At 43.7% G+C, this 24,291-nt stretch overlaps 1 protein-coding gene across 6 annotated transcripts in view; it reads left to right on the top strand.

The window, feature by feature from the left end:
• The window catches only part of GIT2 (GIT ArfGAP 2), a 27,175-nt gene continuing 2,884 nt past the window's right edge, over positions 1-24,291 (top strand). Inside the window, exons 1-20 of one of the 6 annotated variants that reach the window (XM_064674887.1) lie at positions 1-132; positions 4,903-5,036; positions 5,562-5,674; positions 6,379-6,484; positions 6,782-6,868; positions 6,970-7,100; positions 7,577-7,671; positions 8,316-8,361; positions 9,206-9,257; positions 9,733-9,805; positions 10,132-10,229; positions 10,511-10,622; positions 11,527-11,669; positions 12,441-12,590; positions 14,637-14,885; positions 16,260-16,349; positions 18,907-18,989; positions 19,081-19,263; positions 20,785-20,910; positions 23,991-24,054. In XM_064674887.1, the coding sequence (XP_064530957.1) occupies positions 12-132; positions 4,903-5,036; positions 5,562-5,674; positions 6,379-6,484; positions 6,782-6,868; positions 6,970-7,100; positions 7,577-7,671; positions 8,316-8,361; positions 9,206-9,257; positions 9,733-9,805; positions 10,132-10,229; positions 10,511-10,622; positions 11,527-11,669; positions 12,441-12,590; positions 14,637-14,885; positions 16,260-16,349; positions 18,907-18,989; positions 19,081-19,263; positions 20,785-20,910; positions 23,991-24,054 (2,256 nt within the window). In that variant the 5' untranslated portion in view covers positions 1-11. The remainder of the gene's footprint in view (positions 133-4,902; positions 5,037-5,561; positions 5,675-6,378; positions 6,485-6,781; positions 6,869-6,969; positions 7,101-7,576; positions 7,672-8,315; positions 8,362-9,205; positions 9,258-9,732; positions 9,806-10,131; positions 10,230-10,510; positions 10,623-11,526; positions 11,670-12,440; positions 12,591-14,636; positions 14,886-16,259; positions 16,350-18,906; positions 18,990-19,080; positions 19,264-20,784; positions 20,911-23,990; positions 24,055-24,291) is intronic. The other 5 variants (XM_064674882.1, XM_064674883.1, XM_064674884.1 and 2 more) reach the window with 5 other exon arrangements.

The raw sequence follows: 24,291 nt of genomic DNA on the forward strand, positions 1-24,291 counted from the left end.
AGGCGGTGCGCATGCGCGGTGCCGGCGCGGGGCTGGCGGGGCCCGTTACCGGCCCCGCTCCCGCTCCCGGCGGGGCCGCGATGGCGAAGCGCCTGAGGAGCAGCGAGGTGTGCGCCGACTGCAGCGCGCAGGGTGAGCACCGCGCCGGGCCCGGCGGCACCGCCCCTCCGAGCGCCGAGGGTGTCACCGCCCCCGTGAGGGGCCGCGATGGGATGGGTGGGAAGGGACCTCCGAGCTAATTCCGTCCCACTCCCTGCCACGGGCTGGGACACTTTCCTCGGAGCAGGTCGTTCCCAGCCCCGTCCTGCCTGGCCCTGGGCGCTCCAGGGGTGGGATAAATTCCGTGTTGGAGCACCCGGGGGGCTGAAGGGGCAGAGCCCCGGGAACGTCCTGTGGGTATCCGGCTGGGCAGGGGGAGATCTGGGGCTCCCCAGCTCGGCAGGGATGAGGGCTGACAGAAGTACCCCTCGCAGACACGGCTGACAGGTTGGGAGTGTGTCGCTGGGAGGGACGGGGCTGTCCTGGGGAGCTGGGGAGGTGGGAGCCGGGCAGGGTTTGGGGAGATTCCGCCCTTCCCGTGTTCCAGGGTCGGGGGGGTTAAGCTGAGCCTTGTCCCACGGCCGGGGCTGGGTGTTGGTGTCCCAGACTGCCAAGGAAAGTGGTGCCGAGGGCTCTGACAGACGCGGGTCGGACAGGCTCAGAGCAGCGTCTGCTGTGTGTTGACACGTCTCTCACTGCAGATTGGTTTGGAGCTTATGGAGACAGATCTTGTCTTTAGAAAGGCAGTTCCATCTCCCGACCATCTGTAGTTCTGCTGCTCTTACATCTAAAACTGTCCTGGTTGATTTTTTTGTTTTTATCAGGTTGTCTTTCCTTCTCTGTACAGACAGTTTTTGCTGTTTGTGTTCTGAGCTGGTTCTTCCAATATAATTAATTAATTATGTGTGTACTGAAATTAATTAAAACAGAAGAACAGATGTGGGAGAGGGAAGAACAACTTGTATTAAATGTGACTTAGGTTTAAAAAAAAAAGAATAGTAAAAACCCCAGTCTTCTTACAGAAGAAATTCTCCCTTGTGAGAGGGATGAGGCTGTGGCACAGGTTGCCCAGAGAAGCTGTGGCTGCCCTATCCCTGGAAGGGTCCAAGGCCAGGTTGGAGGAGGCCTGGAGCAACCTGGGATAGTGGAAGGTGTCCCTGCCCATGACAGGGTGTGGGACTGGATGAGCTTTCAGGTCCCTTCCAGCCCAAACTAGTCTGGGATTCTGTGACTCTACTTGTATCTTCACAGAATTCTGTTTTTGCAGTAAATAGATCTGATATCTCTCACACAAGTACTTGTCCCTATCACACAAGGGAGCCTATCTATGCTTTTAAACATCAGGGTGTTTTGACTCAGATAAAGCTCTGGGATTGTTTGTCTTCCTTAAGCTGGTCAGGGTATCAGAATCACTGTTGGGATAATCCTGTAACTCGTCCCTTTATTGTGTGGTGTCGTGACATTACAGCATTGTCTGGTATTTATTTATTTATTTATTACAGATCTGCTGTCTGATCCATAGATGTAAAGAAACCTTAATTTAATCCTTTCTTAAATAAAGTAAATCAAACTCTTTCTTTCCCTAAAGCAGAGGGGTTTGTCAGGGGGTCGGCTGTGTCAGGAGCCCTGGGGGCTGCACCAGGTCCGGTGTGCCTGACACCTGCATTAATTAGTGCTTCCCCTGGGACTTCCTCAATGCTCCCTTTGTTTCTGTGGCAGAATGTGGAGAGGCTTCTGTTACACAAGCTGATCTTACCGGAGCCCTTCTGGTGCACTTCCTATCCCAGGCAGGAGTTCACTCTCAGACCCACGGCTGGGCTTGTCATCTCACGCTTCCTGTTTTGAATCACCCTGCAGGTTCCTGAAAGTGCTTGGCCCTGGCTCTGCAGCCTCTCCCCTCTTGTCTTCTGTATCAAAACCAGTGTGGGCAGCAGGACCAGGGCAGGGATTGTCTCTCTGTACTGGGCACTGCTGAGGCACCGCGAGTGCTGTGTCTGGTTCTGGCCCCTCAGGAGAAGGCACTGAGGGGCTGGAAGGGAACAGAGCTGGGGAACGGTCTGGAGCGCCAGGAGTGGCTAAGGGAGCTGGGGGGGCTCAGCCTGGAGAAAAGGAGGCTCAGGGGGGACCCTCTGGCTCTCTGCATCTCCCTGACAGGAGGGTGGAGACAGGGGGGGTCGGGCTCTGCTCCCAGGGAACAAGGGACAGAATGAGAGGAAACGGCCTCAAGCTGTGCTAGCAGAGGTTCAGGTTGGAGATCAGGAGGAATTTCTTCATGGAAAGGGTGGTCAGGCATTGGAAGGGGCTGCCCAGGGAAGTGGTGGAGTCCCCAGCCCTGGAGGTGTCCAAAGAACAACTGGACATGGCACTGAATGCTCTGGGCTGGGGGACAAGGTGGGGATTGGTCACAGACACAATGGTCTGGGGCATCTTTTCCAACCTAAATGATTCTGGGATTCTGTGTATTTTGGTACTGGCTTAAGCATATTCTGATCAAGTCCATAACTGGATCTCTCTTAAAAATGACTCAAATAATTTCCAGCACAGATGCTTCATTCCGTTAAATTTAAACCCAAAATATCCATTTTCCCATAAACTGAGAGCACTTTCTGCTTCTTCAGCCTGCCTAATACCACATTCCTTCTCCCTTTCCCATCCCCATCTGTTCTTTGGAACAAGTAAATGGTGCTAAGCCAGGTATGGATTGATGTGAGGGGCCACAGATGCAGAAAACAGGCTGCAATGCTTCACTTCCCCCTGCTTTTTGATCAGTGCTCTCCCCTGTGCACGGCATCAAATCCATCCTGCTCTGTGTCCTTTGGGCTCCTGGAACCTTTGCAGGAGCAAAGAGCCTTCTCTTGGCCCAGTGTGCTCAGCTGCTCAGTTTCCCTGCTGAATCCATCTGTTGTCTTTCCTTTTGTTTTCCTTTTACTGCATTTATTTGCATCCCACCGTGGGCATTTCCAGCAGTGCCCTTTTTTGAGGGACTTTACCTAAACACAAACCCTTTCAGCAATGCGATTTCTCTTAGGTACAATTTGCAAGCTGAAATTACAAGCAAAGCCTTGGCTTTTATTCTTCAGCAGAGTTTTTAAACCCCTTTTTCTGCTATGAAATGACCAAATAAACAGTGGCTGATTTTATCGGGGTGAGTTGCTGTTGTTTGGAGCCAGTTGAGTTGGGTGTTGGGGTGGATGTAAAGGAAACCCCAACAGTGTTGGTTGTGCAGTGAGTGATGCTCAGGAGCAGCCTGGGAGCAGTGACAGGAACAGGAAAGGGAAGGATCCCGAAGGATGTGATCTGTGTGTGATGAGCTGGGCTCTAACGAGAAGGGACCAGGCTCATTAATCTGGAAGGCTGCCTCAGTTTGTGTCCTTGGGTTACAACAGATACCTCTCACTTCCTTGCCATTTTTTTCCTTCTTGGAAGTGAAAGCTGTTAGAGTAATGGAATGATTTAACAAGGAGGTTGTATGCATGTTATTAATTTGTTTTTTTAAATTAAGTTAGGGTTTTCCTTAAAACATCTGCTTTAATTGGACTCTGGGCTGTGATGGTTATCGTGGGTGAATAGACTCCCATCCCTCGTGGCCCAGGGTCCAAACAGGTTTGCCCACATTGCCTTCAGCACAGACAACATCAGCTCTGCTCAGAAACCACAGCTGTGATCAGATCTCATGTTCAAGGATTCAGCCAGTTTGTTGCATGGGTCAGAGAAGCCTTTTCCCTGATGCACCATTGCTCAGATGTGTTCTGACAGCACTCAGAAGGCCTCTCATCAGATACCAGGCTCACGTTGTACTCGGCCTGAGACTCATCTCTGCATTTGAAATTAAGATCTTTCCAAAATAAAAGAGAATTCCTTGATTTCCTTTTTTGCTCTCCTGCGATGTGCTAGGTCAGGAGCTCTGTCTGGCTGCTCGGTTGCCTGTTCCTGCAGGGTCCTGGCACGTTGAGTTTCACGTGTCACTGACAGAAATTGGAGTTTCTTCTGGAGGCTGAGCTCCAAACAGCCAAAGGACCTGTTTGGTGTCCTGCTGGGCATTTATTGTTTCAACCTGATGTACCATTCCTACTCGATTTTATGCTTTCTGATGTTTGAAGCTCCGTCATTGCTCATATATATTATTTACTACTTCACCTCCCATCAGTTGTCTTTCTGCATTGCTTGTAAGATGATTCAGTTTGGATCTAACGAGAGATAAAGTTATTTTGCTTGACAGTTTTGGATATTACTGAGCCTTTGACTTGACATGTATGTACCTTTTTTTTTTTTTAATTATGACACTCTTGAGTGTTTTTATTATTTGAAGTGGAAGTTGAAAGAACATTGCAATAACATAGAAGTGAAGACTGAGTAGTCAAGGAAAAAGCCTGACTGCTGTTCCCACTTTGTGTGTATGGACTGGGTGTTTTTAAAAAAAAAACAATAAAGATTTTTGTGGCAGGTTTGGAGTTTTTTCCCAAAAATAAACCAACTGGAGTTCTTCCAAAGAATAGGTAGGTGCTGTTGTTAGGAATGTGGGACTCCATGAAATACCAAGTAAAGCACTTCAAGGCGGTGATAAATTCGGTGTCCTGTTATACTTGGAAAGGAAACTGTTTTCGTAGGAAGAACTACAAGCAGTGGGGTTTTCCCCAAGTTTCCACAGCGGGTCTCCTTGCTATCCTGGGAATCCCACATCCCCCAGGAGAGCAAGGGCTGGTGTTTCCCATTTTCCCAGCACCCAGAGCCCCTGGCTGTAGCATTTACAGGCTCACAGAGTGGCTAAGCAGGGAAGAAGGCAGAGCTCCTTGTTTTGGAGTCTGTGTTTGAAATATAAGGTCATGTTGCCTCCTGTGTTGTAATTAATGGGTTCTTTTCCAGATCCTTGCTGGGCATCCATAAACAGGGGGATTCTGATCTGTGACGAGTGCTGCAGTGTCCACCGGAGCCTGGGCCGCCACATCTCCCAAGTGAGGCACCTCAAACACACGCCGTGGCCTCCAACACTGCTGCAGGTAGGAAGGAAAGCTGTCTTCCTTGGTTAAAACTGGTTATATTAAATTTTTTTATATCATTAAACTGTTGTTTGAGAGGGGCTGGTCCTCTTAATCTTTCATTTTCTGAGTTAGTCTCCTCTTGTTTCTCTTGTTTTCTATGATGGACCACTAATACCAGACCGCTGAAATCAGAATTGTCTCTGCCTTTTTAATTTGATACCTTTGCTTTGGAAGGTCACCTCAATTTTCTTTCACACTTCTGCAACAGATCTGCATCAGCCTAAATTTTCAATGTATAGCAAGATTTTCTTTTCAGTAGAACTGCTGTTGGGAAGAGAAGGGAATTTTAAGGAGCTTCTTACTACATTCCACATCATAACCTCCTCAGCACGTGCCCAGTTCTGATATCCCAGTAGGTTCTGGATGCTGGCACACAGAATGGGAATCTGTTGGCTTGATGTCTACTTGGAAATAATTACAGATATTTGATTAGTGCAGCCAGCAGCACAATGTCAATGGCTGTGTGTGTATCCTGGGTTTCAGATGGTTGAAACGCTGTACAACAATGGTGCTAATTCCATCTGGGAACACTCTCTGCTGGACCCTGCCTCTGTCATGAGTGGACGGCGCAAGGCCAGCCCGCAGGACAAAGTGCAGTAAGTGGGAAATGGCAGAATTATTATTTTATAGAACTGTAATTATTTTATTCAGCAGTGACAGAGCAGCAAGGAATCCATGGGAACCTGTGTGTGTTTTGTTGCTGGAGGAGAACAAGACTAAATTAGTTATTGGTGCACCCATTATTATTTTTTCTTTACTTTTCAAGGATTAATTTTTAAAAATTTATTGCAAAAATTCATTGCTTGAATTCCCTGAACTGTTGGCTCCTGACCTCTCACTTTAAATAGTGAATAGTCTTTGAATCAAAAGACTTTTAATTCTCATGCCACGTGCTTCAGTTATCTGAATGCTACCAAAAAAACTGAGTTTGGCTGATGAATTAAGCAAAAATTGGGAGATTTCTGTCACTGATTATGGTGCTTCATTTTAAAATGTAAATAACTGCATATAGTAAGTATAGATCTATAGTTGGCATAATTTCTTTTAAGAAATACACACCACATGCTGTGGTCTGCAGATACTTTGATATTAGTAACAGAAGTTTGCTCTGCATAGTCAGACAATCAGCACTGGGTTGTTTTTTAATGAAAATATTTTTCCACGTCTGACTTTGCCACCGGCAAAGATCTGATTCCATCTTCGCTTGTGAATTTTCCTTTTTTTCTAGAACATCTATATTACTCTGAAAGCATTAATATTTCTTTCCTTTCCTTTCTGTTGCCTGGATTTCTGTTTGCAGTCCCAACAAAGCCGAGTTCATTAGAGCTAAGTATCAGATGTTGGCGTTTGTGCATCGCCTGCCGTGCCGGGAGGACGACAGTGTCACTGCCAAAGACCTCAGCAAGGTGAGGGGGCACCTGCAGGGACAGCACAGCAAACCTGACTCACTTCAGTTAGCTGCTTTTGATTCAACTACTGCAGTTTTTCTGCACTATTACATAAATAAATAGAGCTTAACTTCACCTTGAAGTCACTTTTTTTTGGTAATATGTATGGATACTGGAAGTGATGGTTGAGAGGCATTAACTTAGGTTAATTGGAGAAGAATTCTTGCACACCACTTTCTGAAAGGATTGCTGAAAAGCAAATGGTGATTCACAGTTGTTGCTGTTGTATTAAATATAATCCTGCTTCTTTTCCAGCAACTCCATTCCAGTGTGAGGACAGGGAACCTGGAGACCTGTTTGCGACTGCTTTCCTTAGGAGCTCAAGCCAACTTCTTTCATCCTGTAGGAACACTTTTTTCATTGTTTTGTTAAACAATCAATTATAGCTCAATCTTCTGCTCAGACCTGTTGATTAAGTAGATATTTTCCTTCATCCCTTGTAGGAGAAAGGAAACACCCCTCTCCATGTTGCTGCTAAGGCGGGACAGACTTTACAGGCAGAACTGTTAACGGTTTATGGTGCTGATCCTGGCACACAAGATTCCAATGGGAAAACTCCAGTTGACTATGCAAGGTAGAAGCTCTGACATACATTACCTGATGTTCATAAATCATGTGAGAAACCTGCTTAGATACATTTCTGTCCTGAAAATAATCTGGATGTTAAATGCTGATTATACTTTTTCTAGAAAGAGTGGATGCATAAAGAGTATAAATAGGCATTTTCATCATTTCATAGCTCGTGTTCTGGGTGCTTGAGACAGTTGTGATCCCAATGACACAGGCTGTGCTGTGCCAGGCTAGCAGCTCTCAGAAAAGGGATCTGAGGAGAAGAGTGTCTGCAAGCTCAGCCAGCTGAGTAGGCTCCAGGGGTGTGGAATAACTCGGGAATTGCTGTGGGAAAGGGCTGAACTGCGCAGATGGGTTGGGGTGCACAGGGTGGAACCAGGTTGTGGGTCTGTGCTGGGTTGTTCTAAATCAGTTTCTGTGACCATTTTTAATTCTGTGTGTCTCAATGACTGACTGATGTCCCCTCTGTGTGTGACCCAGGCAAGGGGGGCACCACGAGCTGGCAGAGCGGCTGGTGGAGATCCAGTACGAGCTCACAGACAGGTTGGCTTTTTATCTCTGTGGCAGGAAACCAGGTAAGCACAAGAAACTGCACTCTGAGGTCTGTTTAGTTATAAGACAGTTCAGACTGTGGTATATGATGTTTGTGTCAGTGTTAATGCACTTTTTATATCCATTTCAGATATTCTAGTATTTATATTCTGTATAAATTATACAGGGAGAACCAAAGAAAGTATAAGATGCAAGATTAGTGATGATGCATTTAAAATTCAGATAAAACTGTAGGGTTTTAAATATACCTAGATTAAAAATTAAGCTCCTTTCTCTTTTGCCACAAATGCATGTTCTATATATAAACTGTAGAAACTCTTCCAAGTTGTTTCTTGCAAAAGCAGGGGAGTGTTAATTGAGTAGGTTCCTTCTGAACACAAGCACACTTGCAAGTTTTTAGCCATTAGCTGCCATAAAGTCACCTATTTTAGAACTTAATATTCTTTTTTAATAGGATTTTAATACAGTTAATAAGCCTTAAATGGAATCTTTGATAACACCAGGAAATTGTGGTAGGAGTCTTCTTTTAAGACTTGCTAACTCTGTGTAATTGGAAATTGAGTAATTGCATGCAAAATAAATTATTCTGTGTTTGCCTTTTCCTTATATTCTTGAAAATTATAGACCAGTACCAACCTATTAAAATGCAATTTGTTTTCAACTCTAGAGCACAAAAACGGGCAGCACTTTGTTATACCTCAGATGGCAGACAGGTAAGTTGCTGATTCCATGGAAAGTTTGAAAACATCAAAATAAAAAAAACCCTAATGATTACATTTAATTTTCTTTCTGAAACACCTTTTAAGCCTGTTGCCATTCCAACTTTTTATGTGTGCCTTTATTAATCTTGGAAGCTTTTTTTTCTAGAAAGAATATTTTCATATAAACAAAATCAGAAAATTATAGAAGTTTGCTGTGTTTGTTAAAATGCAGGGGGAAGGTGAGACAATTCTATTAAGGAAACACACATGAGAATTCCTAAGAAACAGATTGTGTAATAATTTAAGGAACAGTTAAGGTGGTTTCCTGATTTTTTAAAATAATACTTACAAGAAAGCTATGTTTTCCTCTGAAAATATTTATACTTTTGATCTCTGAGTGTTTTTAAGTTTTGGTTGTGAATCAATGAAATAATATTTGTACCAAACATATCAAGTATTAATTACAAGTCCCTGTTTCTCTTTTCTTGCTGTGCAATTGGAAATAAGACGGCTGTAAGTAAACTACTGTCCAACCTACTGCTTGCAAAATTTCTATGAAGAGCTTTAATAAAATTAAAATTATATGGGTAAAAAATCGTGGGTATCCATATTCCAAAGGATTTTTGGGATTATTTTTATTTTTAAATTTAAGATTGTTGTGTTTGAGAGCTTTTGAATACGCTAATTGTGATATTGTATTAGTAACATCAGTGTGTTAGAAGTGATACTAAAAATACTAAAATATTAAGGGGTTTCAAATAGAAGTGACATTTTAGTCACTGAGTTATTGGAATGTATAATTTGTGTTTAAGCCATGACATGCTGTAGATGTAATGATCACATCTTGTTTTCATAGCAGTCTGGATGTATCAGAACTGGCAAAAGCAGCCAAGAAGAAGCTTCAGTCTGTAAGTAAAACTCCTTTTCTAGACATGGCAAACTCCTCACTTCATCTTTCAGGCTTCCTAACACAAGGATCTCTGGAATCACCCACTGCAGGAACAGCTGGAAACACAAATATTTTGTGGGCCTTCGCTGTTCAGTTAATCCCAAATCTAAGGTGGTGTTTGATACCTCATTCCCACAGTGGCTCTGCTTCACCCAAACACACAAGGTCTTTTTGTGGTCAGATAGGAGAGAAAAATCCATTAACCAGTAAAGAAGTGTAGAACAGAATTGTTGTCTTTGTACCCAGAAACTGGGTGATCATCCAAGTCTGCTCCATGGATTTACCTCATTGGGCAGGCTGAGAAAGGAGCATTTCTATAAATTATATAGGCTGAAGAAAAGAGAGCAGAGTTGTGCTCTTACATTTTCTCTGTTACAGAGATCTTATTGGATTTAATTTATTTTCAAGCTGTAATTATTCTCTTCCACCCTTAGCTAAGCAACCACTTATTTGAAGAACTTGCCATGGATGTGTATGATGAAGTTGACAGGAGGGAAACAGATGCAGGTGAGTGAGGCTTTCTGGAATGAAATAAGATAAATCCGAATTGTTACATTACAAAAAAGATGCTAATCCAACCACATGTTCTGTTGAAATGCTTCTGTATTCAGTAATTACTGCTGATGGGAGTTTCTTTGTCTTGCATTGTGTGAAGGGGATGTTAATTCAAAAAATGCTGTGTTTTTCACAGAGTAGGGAACCCTCTGGGGAAAAAACCTTCCTTTGAATTGATTGTGTTTGTGTTTGAAATTGTCTTTTATTCTTTGACAAGAAACACTGTCGAATAGTACAGGAAGGTTATTCCCTGTTTTTGTTTTTTCCCTCTGGAGCAGTTTGGCTTGCAACTCAGAATCACAGCACACTTGTGACAGAGACCACGGTGGTCCCTTTTCTTCCCGTAAATCCTGAATATTCCTCAACCAGGAATCAGGTATGAAATCTTCTTAATGCTGAAGAATAGTCTAATAGGCCAGGTAATTTAATAGGCCTAAGGAATATTGCTTTACTATATTTCATTACTGTAGAAGAGTTACATCTACTTGGAAAGAGGTTAAAATAATTTACGTTTCCCTTTTAAGTCACACTTTTTGCAATAAATGTAATTGAATAGTCAACTCACTCTGAGTGTATAGTCTTAGTTTTTCTGGGAACTCTGCTGTTCATCTAACACAGGATGTACTTTTATTTTCCCTGCATTATCCTGTAATTTAGGGAAGACAGAAACTGGCTCGATTTAATGCCCATGAGTTTGCTACACTGGTCATAGATATTTTAAGTGATGCCAAACGAAGACAACAGGGGAATCCTCTCACTGGTTCCAAAGGTGAGTGAGCTTCTGTTGTCAGCTCCTCTGAAGGCAGTTCCTCAGTAGTTCAGTCATTCCCAGAACCCATTCAGCAGTGCTGTGTCAATGGAGAGAGAGAGGGATTGTTTTTATAAATAGAAACTAACTCATGGATATCAGGCTACTGACAACAAGCAGTAGGCCACCAAAATAATGCCCAAATACGGAAGATTAGTCTGTTAAACTTGGTATTTGTAACAAGAATCAAGGGGGATATGTGCAATTTAGGAACATTCTTTTGTGATGGTTGTGATTTTTATAATAATTTGATAATATTTTCTGGAATACTCCTGAACAGTGCAAGAGTGACACTTGTCTCGACTGGCATCCGGGATAATGGCAGGGGTTTAGATGTTGGAATTTCTGGCTGCTCCCTACATGCAGGACGTGGCTGTAATTTAGATCTTATTGCTAATTCACCTAACAAAAATGTTTATTTTCTGTATTTCTTGAGCATGACAGATAGCAAAGATCACAAATAGTTGTGTTAACAACAAGGCAGAGCCACAGTTCTAGCCATGATGGTATGAAATAACATTGGAGCACTAGTTCTCCCTCTGGAGAGAAAACACAAAAAAAATCTTTTCTAACTTTTAATTTTTCCCTGTATTTTTCATTTGAATGCTGGCATCCATTTGTCCAGGGTAGTCTGTTGGGTTTTTTTAATAGGTGTGAATTTCATTGAGCTGTTAAAGTGTGATTCTCATCACTCATTTTAACTTAACTAAACACTTAGAAGAAATGAAAAGGCAAAACCATCAAACTAGTTTTGGACAGTGGTAATTCATACCTGTTAGGTGGATCTAAATTAATGTTTTAAAAGTGTGCACTTCCACTTCTTCTCCAAGCTCCCTTGTATGTTTTTTAATGTGTTGATCTGCAGAAAATGTGGAACTGATACTCAAATCAATCAGCAATCAGCACAGCAGTGAGAGTCAGGATAACGACCAGCCTGATTATGACAGTGTTGCTTCAGATGAGGACACAGATCTGGAAACAAATGCAGCTAAATCAAACAGACAGAAGGTAGGCTTGAAATAGTGATACACACCCTGAATGTTATTCATAAAGGGAATCCTTCCCCTTGTGAAGGGATTTAACTTGCATAAATGATCAGAAAATGGATTTTTAAATTAATTTTCAAATTAATTTTGTAATCATGCCTCACTCTGTGAATTTTCTAATAAGATTAAGTGTTGTGACTTGAGGAATTTTTACTGTTAAAAAAATGCTTCTCTAGAAAAGTAATGTGTATATCTGGAGATAAGATAGAGACCTAATTGCACAGATGAAATAATTGCATGTACCAAAACATCCTCAATCAGTGATTCCATGATATTTCATGAAGGTACTGCTTCCTACTGAAGAAATATTTACAGCAGGCCAACGTGAACAAGTGGTTTAAACCATTCCTGAAAATAATGCAGAGTGGTTGAAAAAGGGGCAGTAGGTCTATTAATTCTACTTTATTTTCCCCTGATGATATGCACACTGGATGTTTAGCAATCTATCTTTTATGACTTTCCAATTCTTTATTGCATATTTTAAAAAATTATTATGAAAACAGTATTTTGTCACTGAAATGCTGAGACAAATGTTTTTAGAGAAGCTAAGAGTTGATTGACAGCAGATTTCTTTTATAGTGGGCTAAAATGATGCTAATTAATGGATCTTATTAATTTAACTTAGATTGAACTGTGATTCTTTTGAAGTAAATACATGAAAAGCTGTAGAAATGTCATAGTTTTGTTTCCTTCTTTCTCAATGGTTTACATATTTTTCTGTTCCTGTTCCTAGAGCCTGGATTCAGACTTGTCAGATGGACCAGTGACAGCCCAGGAATATATGCAAGTTAAAAATGCTTTGGTGGCTTCTGAGGTGAAGATTCAGCAGTTAATGAAAGTGAACATCAACCTGAGTGATGAGCTGAGGATCATGCAGAAAAAGGTAACAGGCACAACTCTGTAACCTCTCAGCTCTTGGGGTGTCTGAAGTTATTAGAATAAAACTGCTGGAGCTGAGGATGCAATAACCCAATATTGGGATAGTGAGAAAACTCATTTTAAAGAGCTGCTCTGGGGTCAGATATGACACTATAAATATTTATGTGCAACACATGCTTTGAGTGTTGTTTTTTCTGGAGCTGATGCTGATCTAACCCAACAAATCATGATGATGATTTGACTTATGTCAAAACTTTGACATAAGTTTTCCAAGTAACAAGACAGTTTTTGCAAGTCTTGTGTGTTTTTATTGTCTTTAAACAACGAGGAAGTAAGTGCCATCTATATAATGTACTTCCAACTTTCCCAGTAAATATGTTGGCGGGTTTTTCCTGTTATTAAGCCTAGCTGGAATGAACAGAAATTAAAATCCAACCTAGTTTGGCTGTACAGAATGGTCTGCAATGTGACAATACAGTATAAAGTTCTTGTATACCAGGAGGCCAAGATTTATTTGTTTGCCTGTGTTTGAATCCATGGGAAATAGCACCTATAGGACATAGTGATAAACTCAATTCCTGCCTTAAACCTGCAGTGTGGGTTTGTCTGGACAAAGGTAAAGTAGAGGTGTCTCATTTACAGCACAAGTTACTATGTGTAGATGGTCTGATACAAAGAGAAAACTGAGCATTTATGCTAAAATCCTGAATTAAAAGCTCAAAAATCTGAGTTTGGAAGCCAGGCCTCTAATTCCTTATATAAACAAATCAAGAATTTGTTGTGTGCTTTGCAAATAGAGGCTTTTGTGGGGTTAAGGAGAATTTATATCTGTACTGAGTTCAGTCTGCTGCCTGCCATGGTAGCTAGAAAGGACTGGCTGCTTCCTCAGATTAATCCCTTTAATTAGTGTTTAAAATCCTATTTTCCAAATAATTAAAATCCTGCAAGAGTGACATGTAGAGAAAGTTTTTCAGGCTGTGCTTGTGCAGGTGAACCTGCTGTTCTGGGCAGAGGTTGATGCTTTGGAGGGTGGTGAGACTGTTCAGCTCTTTGTACCTGAGGCCAGGCTAATTCAGCAGGTTGGAATATCCTTGTTTGTTAAGGGCCAACATTCTCTTCTGCTGTGTTCAGATCTGCTGGGTGGTGAATACTGGGGGATCTCACAGTGTTTCCTTGGTCTTTTAACAGCTTGTACTGGTTGAGCATTTCTCTTGCATCAACTGAATTAACTTTCCACTTATACTGAGTTTCTTTAAACAGATATAGTGTATTTAGGGTAAAAAAAAAGTCTTCAGAGCCTATAAATTAATGAGGCTTTAGTATATTTATGTGGTGTAGAAGGAGGGAAATCATTGCTGTGCTGCAGTGTTCTTTACTGAATCTTTTCTTTCTGATGTGTTAATATAGCAAACTTACTCCAAGTAACTCCACCAAATAAAACAGAATTGGTGCATTTTTACTATCAGTCAAGTAATAATCAAAAGCTTTAAAATGCTTTCTTCTTGGCTTCTTAGAAAGCAGTAGCTGATGCTTAATTTTCATAAGCTAAATTTTCTCCTTGCTTTGCAAAGCAAGCTCGAGTTCCTTTGTGCTGCCTCTGGTGTCTGTGCTGCAGTTCTGGCATTGTCACATTTCATGGGCCTTATGTTAAAGTCTGCTAAATTCTTGTATTGGCTGCTGAAATGGATCACTTTGCTTGGAAAACTGTTGTATTGTCAATCCTTTCCCTCACAACCTCATTATATCCCACAATTCCTGTGCCAGTACGGCAGCCTGGAAAGAACGGATCTTGTGTTTTGAACTACAGCACCCAGTGTTAAGATCTAAATTAGCTTGCAGTGCTGGAAATCAGCACCTAAATATTTCCACATCTGGAACACAGATGTTTCTGTGCTTATACCAAGCAAGTCAAGTAGATTTTGAAAAAGAAATGAACCCCCAGCCACCAGTAACTGGATTTGGTATTAAAGCTGACAAGCGTGTATTGCATGGGCAGTTTGCTCTTGGCACTTGCTGTTAGGAAACAAACACTGCTAAACATTTCTTTCAGCTTCAAACGCTACAGAGTGAAAATACCAACCTCAGAAGACAGGCCACAACCAATATCTATCAGGTCCAAAGTGGTTCTGAGTACCCAGACCCCACCACCAATTCCTCCTTAAAGCGGCGCCCGTCGGCCCGGGGCAGCAGGCCCATGTCCATGTACGAGACTGGCTCGGGGCAGAAGCCCTACCTGCCCATGGGGGAGGTCACCTACCCAGAGGAAAACAGCCCAAGGCTGCAGCCCTTCCCTCCACACGTGAGTAAAACTGCTGCTGCTTCTGCATTTCTTCTTGTGTTCAGCTTTCCTGGCTCTTCCAGCTCTGCTCGTTCACCGACGCTGCTCAGCTCTGCCTCAGAGAGGAAAAAACCAGAGGGAATAAGAACTGTGAGAATTGTTCATGTTTGCTGTATTAACATGTCTGCAGGAGCCTGATGGTTTGAAAAGTAGAAGCTATAGCAGTTCTGGAACATGTAAACTGGAGCTTTTGGCTTCTGCTCAGCTGTTTTTTTTAACCACAATATATATGCCAAATATGAAAATGTGACTGTTTGAAAATGAAGAAGGAGGGAAAGTAATATTCAAAGAAGGCAGGTAAAATTCATGGATTTGTTCAGATATACAGACAGGTGCCAATTTGTGGAACTTCAGAACCACCTTGAAAAAGTAAAATTTAAGCTGAGTTTTCCTCAGACCACCAGTTTCTTTCTCTGAGTTTGCAGCTGGAGGCTGGAGATGGTTTAGATCTGTCAGTCAGATTCTTCTGGTTTAGTATTTTCCTGTGTGATATGCAAATAGTGGAGAGGGAGTTCCCTATTACTAAAAAAATTTTGTACTGAGGTGTTCACACTTTGCATAAGTGACCCAGCACACACCAGTGCATTTAATTAATGACTACATTGAATTAACTAGTACAGTTAATTTTTTTGTTGTTATCTTTTTAGGTTTCCCCATGGGCAGAAACACCGGACAGTATTTTTTTGACACATATTTAAAATTTGTGGATTTGTTACAGCATCTTTCCCTGTTGTTAGCACTGTCTTGTATTTCTTTCCAGTTGAATGATTAAGACCTTTAAAATATATTTTGAAGTTATGGCATGAGGGAGGGCAAACGTTCCATGCACATTCCAAAAAGACAATTGAATGCACCAGGGAATCAGTGCAGAAATTTGTCTGCTGGGTTTTTCCCCGCCTCCAGTTAATTAATTTAAACTATGACATTTAGATCATTTTGAATTATATTGGCATGTTGATACAAAGGCAGTTCTGGCAGCAAGAAATGTCAAAATTCATTCGTGTGTGATAGTGTTTGCAAAACATGACAGTGCCCTGTATAGGTCCTTTGGTCACTTGGTTTGAACATTGATTTGTTATGTGGAGTTAGTTAATTTGGCATTGTGGTGAATATATTTTGTTCTCTGTGGAATTTGGCACCTCTGGAGTGTCAATATTAGGGTGACATCAATTGTATTTTGAAAGAATTAAGTCCACTCAGGCTAAGCCGAACTCTCAAAATCATTCTTGCTTTGTCATCTCCATGGTTTTAAGAATGTTCCTTTATTTAAGTTAAGAGTTTATTTGTGTTTTGTTTGTGGTTTTTCCCGAGTGTTTTTCTCTTTCCCATTTTTAGATCGGGAGGAGTGCGTTTGTGACCTCCTCTTCATCTCTACCTTCCTTCCCCTCCACGCTTTCCTGGTCAAGGGATGAGAGCACACGAAGGGTTAAGTACCTTCCCACCTTTCCCCTGGAGGAGGTGACATCTCCCCAGAGCCAGATGCCTCTCTCTTCCCCCTCTCTCGCTGCCTGGCCTTCTGCATGGAGCAGAACTCATCCCTTCATTCCTTCTGCCACACACTGTGGGCACTTGCCTCTCTCTAACTTCACAATCTCTGGCGTTTAACACCACACACAGTTCTCAGATCACTTGTTCAGCTGCACAACACCAGAAGACAAGTTGGTTGCTGCTTGGACAGTGATTTTCCAGGCGCTCGCTGATATTTCTAAGCCGATGTACAGCTCTCCCTGCTGACTAAAAGCACTGCATGAGGCCTGGCTTCAAAGCTGCTTTTCTTGGGGGCTGCACTTTGCACCAATCCAGATGGGCCTGACTGACTGTTTGTCTTATGGATAACAAGTTTGGGGGTTTAGATGTTGAATGGCCATACTCTGACCTCTCCCTGCCAGGACACAGAACCTCCTTTTTAATTTCTTCTTCTCCCCATTTTATTTTGACTGTACAGTGTTTGAACATATCAGTGCAGAAAATATTAGATTTGCAAGTAGGGATGGATGATAAAAATTTCAATCAAATATCCTTCTTGGTCAAAAGGAAATCTGGATTTGGCTCCAGCTGATAGCAGTGCTGTGTGGCACTAGAAGCTTACAGAGGGTTTGTTTTGGTTTTATTCTATGCTGATTCTATATTAGTGATTCCATAGTATCCTATTCTTTGTGATTCATTGTTGTGGTTTATTTTTCTGACCATATAATAGAGCTTTGCACTATTTGTATTGATGTCTCTACATCTGGGAGAGGGGAAAGGTTAGACCCTACATGTGATAGTTTCTTATCTTCAAAACGTGTCACTTTTACAGTTGATCTTTATCAGCTGTTCTAAGGAGTGTTCAAAAAATGCTGTTTTTTTTCCTTCTGTGCAGAGTAACTTTAAAGGGTCCATACTCCAGGTACTTCAGTGAGAATTGCTGGGTTTAACATTGGATGAGTGTTTAACAAACCTACTGGATCTCAGCCAATGAAAACCAGTTCCTGGTCACATTTTTGCTCTGTTCTTGAGGCAGAAGTATTATTTTGTAAGCAGATTCCTAAGTGTATGGATCAGGGATGCAGGTTGGAGGGGTCCCTTGCAGTCTAACACTTGAGATTCCCTCCTCATGACTTCAGGGTTTCTGGAGAGCCCCAAGGCTGGTTGTTCAGCAAGGGTCTGTGGAGGACCCTGAGCTGCTGATCTCTGTGCAGAGTGACACTGGTGTGACATGTTTGCAAATGGACAAGCTGTAGTGGGAACTTCTGATGGGCTGTGCAGTTTTTAAAAGACTACAGTAGGTGGATGTGTGGTGATCCTGGGGCCTGGCTGCGGATTTGGCCTCCAAGCTCATTTTGGTATTCCATTCTTCATTCCACCTTCTCTCTGGGATCAGCCTCCCACTTTGCAATGGGCCTACAGTGCTCTGTCCAGTGTCCAGTCTCTGCTTCCCTGCATCCCTCCTTCCCTCGTTTTGGCTTCTACTTTGGAATTTGCCCTGCTCCCCTTTTGACACCGTTCTTCCATGGCCATCTGTTCCTGGTGGTTGGGCCTCCCACCCTTGTTGCATCCTGTGCTCTGCTCTGGGCCACATCTCTCACTTATTTGGCCTCCCAGCCTTGTATCAGTATCAAGCCTTCAGTGGCCTCAACTCCTCACATTTTGGCTCCCCACACCGTTTTGGGCTTTAGTCTGCAATGGGCCTTGTCTGTTCTTGCGTCAGCCTCCAAACTGTAATGGGCTCCAAGTCTCCTGCATTCTGTGCCCTTTGATTTTCCACCCACAGTTTGTCCTCCAGCCATCATCTGTCTCCTGTCTTTATTTTGACTTTCCCATTGCCACATCTTAACCCTCATTTTGGTCTTCCATTTTGCAGTGGGCTTCCCAGGGACAGCCTCTGCTCTGGTGTCAGACCCCGGTGTTTGATTTGGCCTCTCTTCTGTCATGGCCTCCTTCACTTGGTTCAGCCTCATGCCCTGTGTGGGGCTTCAGTTCTTGTTTCACCCTCCCACGCCGGGTTTGATTTCCACTCTGTGTTCAGCCTCCCACGTGGGCTCTGGCCTCTGCTCTGCCGTGGGCCTCCTGCTCTTGGTCTGGCCTCTTTCTCCCTGGGGTTCTGCCCCTCTCCAGTGGGCTCATGCTCACTGTTCAGGCTCCTGTTTCATGGTCCTGCCCTCTCCATTTGGCCTCTCCTCCTGATGGGATTCTCCCTGTGTGCCCTCAGGGCAATTTCAGTGGCAGGGGAAGGAGCTGTGTCTGTCTGTCTGTCCTGCCTCTCTGGGTGCCTGGTGCTCAGGCTGGTGGGGCTGTGCTGTGCTGGCAGTGCCCAGGGCCTCAGGTACAAGCTGCAGCAGGAGCCTGGCATGGGGTGAGAGGGCACAGCAGGCTCTGGGGACAGCAGCTGGTGCAGGAGCTGTTGTGCTGAGAGCAAGCCCACATACATGGGAACAGCACTGGGCACAGCCCAGGGCTGCTCTTCCCTGCACAGGCTGAAATCAATCTGTGTTCCTTGCAGGCCTCGAAGCTGGAGAAGCAGAGCAGCGTGTCCGAGAGTGACTACGACAACCCCACCACCCCTGTGGAGCTGGAGGAGCCAGGGTAGGTGCTGTGACACTGGGCTGACACCCAGCTCCATGTGTGCCCCCAGCCAGGCGTGTCCCCAGGCTGACCCCGCCTCGTTCCCCTGCAGGTCGGGCAGGAAGGGCCGGCAGAGGAGCATTGTCTGGCAGGGGGAGGGATCCATCCCTGAGGACACAGACCCAGCCCCCAGCTCCAGTTTGCCCAGTACAGAAGATGTGATTCGGAAGACTGAGCAGATCACCAAGAACATTCAGGAGCTGCTGCGAGCGGCACAGGAGAACAAGCATGACAGGTAAGGGGTGAGTGCTGGAAGAGCTCTGCAGTTGGTGAGAAACAAGGAAAATTCTTCTGGTGTTTTCACCTGTAGTACACGGGAAGGTGAAAAGTACAGCCCCTCCATTTCACATCTATAAAATGTGTAGGTCTGGTGTTTCCTGGTGTCCTAGTCCCTGCACCACAGGGTGAGTGGGAACGAGTGACCAGCCCCTTTGTGAGTGGTTCTGGCTGCAGTTCTGGTTGTCCTGCTCTGCCCTGGCCACTGCCCTTAACTTGTGCAGTTCTGCTGCAAAATAAGTGTTGGTTTAGATAAAAATCAAATGTGTTACAAAGAACTTGCTGCAAGTTTCTCTGGGATCTTCACACTTCCGTGTCCGTAGGTAAGGACACCTCACACAAATTTGATAGTTACACCAGGGCTTGTTTTAGGAGAAAATTACAAAGGAGGGAGAAATTGCCTTTCTTCTGAGGTGTTAGTACAGATAACGTACCAACAAAAAGTATTTTGAACTGTTGGCTTTAGGCACAGCTGAGTAAGTGGGGCACTGACTCAGCACGTCAGCTTGCAGCAGCTTCAGCTCCCTCAGGGAACTTCTGATCCACCTGAACAATTAATATCCAGCATAGCTGTGAGTGAGTAAAAGTGATACTGCCCTTGCTGATCATCAGGTGGTGCTCCCACATAGCTCTTCTAGAAGGCTGTAAATAAGAATTACATATTCCCAGGTGTTAATGGATTTTAGGGCTGGAACACTTTGGTCTCCAGGAAGTCAGACCCTGCAGGCGGGCGGGTCCTGCTCTGCTCCAGCCCCTGTGCCCTCTGTGAGGAGCAGCAGTGGTTTGGATTGAGCCCTCACTTCCTGCCTCGCTCAGAGAAGTGCACAACAATGGGGCCACTTTGGTTCTGTGTTTTTTCCTCCTTGTACTTTTCTATTTTTAGAAGGGCCGGGGTGGCCTCTCCCCCTGACGCTGAATGGTGAGTTCTAACGTGCTTGTGCTGAGCTCAGTGCCCTTGGCCAGAACCTTTTCCACTGCGATCCCTTATTACTTGTTTCTCACAGAGAAGCAACAGTAAGAGAAGCTTTAAATGAGTTTAGTTTATGTGCATATCACAGTTTACAGTATTTGAATTTTTAAAAAATCATTGAAAGAAACAGTAGAACACACCTGGCTTTCACTGTTAAACTGATCAGATGTTTAAGCAACCTGTTACATTCATTTTTGTTTTCTTGTACCATGTTTGCCTGTACTTAGATGAGTGTCATCTTGCAAAACACTGAACTATGAAGCTGCTGATCTTTATTTTACTATTCCCTGGCGTCCTTAACACAGGGGAATGCTTCCTTACCAAAATGAGTTACTGGGGATGTAATAATACATCCTCCAAGCTGGTGGTGGGAACACTGTAGGGAAAAATCATGTGCTGTGTAGATAATTGGAGAGTAAAAAACTGATGCAAGAATATCATCTATTAATGAAACACGTTCTTCCTTTCTTTCCTCGCTCTCTCCCACCCCTTTTCCCATGCTCTGAGCAGACCCTTGGAGCGTGCGGGCACACTCCAGCTCAGACACAGCCTCGGCTGCTCCGGCACACGGCTCCCCTGGGCTGAGAGAGCTCCCCTGCAGCCTCTGACCATGCAGCAGCCCAGCCCTGCCTCTTGGTACTCTGGCCTCTGTCCCTGCCTCCCAGGCACAGTGTCCTTTCTCTTTCTCTCTGCTGCCTCTTTCTCTCCCACTCCATCTGCACAGGGGTCATGGAGGGCGATGCATGAAATGCTCTGGGTGATCAGGGACCTGCAGACCTGGGACAGCACCTCCAGTGGCAGCTCCCAGTGTTGATTTGGTGGGGAACAGAATCACAGCCTGAATTGGAGCTGGCTCTGCATTCTCCTGTCTCTGTTCTGTTTGTTGTCCTTTGAGGTAAATTAAATTACAACAACTTGGCTGGAACTGGATGATCATAGAACTATAGAATCACAGAATGCTTGGGGTTGGGAGGGACCTAGAGACCATCACATTCCAGCCCCTGCCATGGGCAAGGACACCTTCCACTATCCCAGGTTTCTCCAAGCCCTGGCCTTGGACACTCCCAGGAATGGGGCAGCCACAGCTTCTCTGGGCAACCTGTGCCAGCCCCTCACCACTGTCACAGGGAACAATTTCTTCCTTTAGGAATAAATCTTTGAGGTTTTATGTTCCCTTCCAACCCAGACAATTCTGTGATTTCATGAACTAACAGCACAACAGGTGGCTGCTGCTTCTGTGCACCATTGCAAAAGAAGCAGGAGTTTCACATCCCCACTGCAGAACATTCACACCTGATAGCTGAGTGTTTGTGCAGCTGGGGGTCAGATGAGATCATTTGTATCTCAAATCAGTGAAAAAATGTGTTTATATAGGATCTTCCAACCCAACCAAAATACTGTTTATAAGTGCCTCAAATAAAAGTGAAGTTTAAGTGAGACGCTCTTTAGAAGAACTTCTCAGGTTCAAACCCCAGCTGACAAATGTCAGGATTAGAGGAGGAGATGAACACAAGTTACTGGTAATGATGGATTCTTTTTCCAAGCTGTGACTACTTGAATATCTTCCTGATGTCTCACTGCAATGTGTGTAAACCCAACACACGTGTCAGAGTATTTCATGAGCTCACAGTGAGTGTTTAGGTGATAAACTAAAGCCATTTCTCCAGGACACTGCAGCTGACCTAGAGAACATACAATAAAACACATCATTAACCTGGGTCTTTCATTCAGGGTACTCTGAGGGCTTTCTCTGCCTTGTTAGCAAAAGGTTTAATCAGCAAATTTCCCTTTTATGAGGTGGGGTGCTGGTCGATGTGGCTGGTCAGGGAGCAGATTAATCATTAACTCAGCAGCAGAATGGGAATGATGGTGAACTTGAAAGACCTCTCTCCACTTTTAGTTTGGAAGAACTCATGTGATTTCAGACACATGGAAATACTCCTTTTACAGCAATTTTCCTGCATTGCCGAAATGACCCCAGTGTGTTGCTTCTCTCTCAGTGCATTTGCAAGTGACTGATTTTTGCACCTTTGGTGTTGCAAGATGACTGAATAAATAACAACTGGGGAGTGGGTTTTGGGGCTCTTTTTGCTTGAAAGGGCACTGACCTACCATAACCTACAAATGCTGAATAGTTTTCTTGAATGCTCTTACGTAGTGATTTTTGAGATTCTCATGTTTAAGACTGAATCATGTGAACTATCTTATGCTAAAACTGAGTCTTTGAAGCATAAAAACGAGTCTTTTGAAATTAGACTTGTGACAGAGCACACTAACACTTCACTATTTACCATAAGTTTCACAGCAGTTTATGGTAAATAGTTTTAAGATCTGTTTTGAACAGGCCAAATTTCATTTGGTGTATAAATCAGAAGGAAAATCTGTGAGGACTAATGGAATCTGTCTTTGCTTTATGAGCTAAGTCACCAGAATTACAAAATATTTAGCCTTAAACTTATATGTGGTGAAAACAGTTGGTAGTTTGGGGATGCATGTGTGTGCAAACTGCTGTGTGAGAATTGTGTGTTGTTTGTTTACTGTGTATTAATTAATCTAAGAAGGCATCTTGGTGTTCTGAAATTGCCATCATGTGATGTTTTACCTTTAGTTAAACTTCACCCAAAAAGTCAGGTTGGAATTCTATATGGGAAGTTGGGCACAGCCCATCTCAGTAGGGGTCTGGCCTTTCCATTTGGAAAATGAGAAAGGGAAAATACCTGCATGGTGCTGCATTCCTGGCTTCACCTGGTCATGAACTGACACAGGGGTGGAAATAAACTTACTCAGGTCCCACATACAAAGTGATTTTTATTTTTTCTATCTGCTTTTTTGTCAAGACTGCAAAAAAATTTGCCTTTTTTTCCCCCAAAGCACCTCTGCATCACCAGATTTTGTTTAAATATTTGCAAGCTGCAGAATCTCACTTTACTTTGTGCCTGACTGACATGAACTGGTTTGGTTGGGCATAGTGTCCTGCACACAGCAGTAATCCACCAAACAGTGAGCTGAGCCACTCTCTGTACACTCTGGAGATGAATTCCAGTATCTAAACTGTTGGGCAGGGGGGTGGGTTTAAGAAATGTGAGTATGAATTAATGTGCAGTTAATGAACTGTTGCAGCAAGTCCAGAGGAGGCCATGAGGTGGGTAAGAGGACTGGAGCACCTTCCCTATGGAGACAGGCTGGGAGAGTTGGGGCTGTTCAACCTGGAGAAGGGAGGATTGTGTGGAGACCTCAGAGCACCTTCCAGTGTCTGAAGGGGCTCCAGGAGAGCTGGAGAGGGACTGTTCATCAGGAACTGCAGTGACAGGACAAGGGGGAATGGGTTCAGACTGACAGAGGGGAAATTTAGGTGAGATATACAGAGGAAATTCTTCCCTGTGAGGGTGGTGAGGCCCTGGCACAAGTTGCCCACAGAAGCTGTGGCTGCCCCATCCCTGGAAGTGTCCAAGGTCAGGTTGGATGGGAGCAATCTGGTCTAGTGGAAGGTGTCCCTGCCCATGGCAGGGGGGTGGGACTGGATGGGCTTTCAGGTCCTTTCCAACCCAAACCAGTCTGTGATTCTGTAATATTCAGAAGTAATTTTGCACTGTTGGTTAAGTTCTTGCTTTTTCTGAAGTTACATAGTTGTTTTTAGAGTAATAGCCACTGACTAGTGAACTGGAAGAGGAAGGAGAGTCTCTGCATAATGAATAACCCAGTGCATCTTTTTGCAGCTATATACCGTGCTCCGAGAGAATACATGTGGCAGTAACAGAAATGGCAGCTCTGTTCCCAAAAGTAAGTACCTGCCAGCATCAAAATGGTTTTGGCCTCATTCCCCATGTGTAGATTTCCCTTCATAATAAAAACCAAAAGCCAGAGGAAGGGAGAAATTATGAGGTGTTTTACACGTTGCACCTCTGCATTTATTAACATGGCAACTGGGAAGGGCTAAAGTATGAATCCAGGCCTCTAATTGTACTCTTGAACTTAAAATTCTTAAGAATTGCACGTAGTTCCTCCAAAACTGGAGGC

This window comes from Pseudopipra pipra, chromosome 18 (assembly GCF_036250125.1).
Source record: "Pseudopipra pipra isolate bDixPip1 chromosome 18, bDixPip1.hap1, whole genome shotgun sequence".
In the NCBI taxonomy this organism is placed as follows: Eukaryota; Metazoa; Chordata; class Aves; order Passeriformes; family Pipridae; genus Pseudopipra; species Pseudopipra pipra.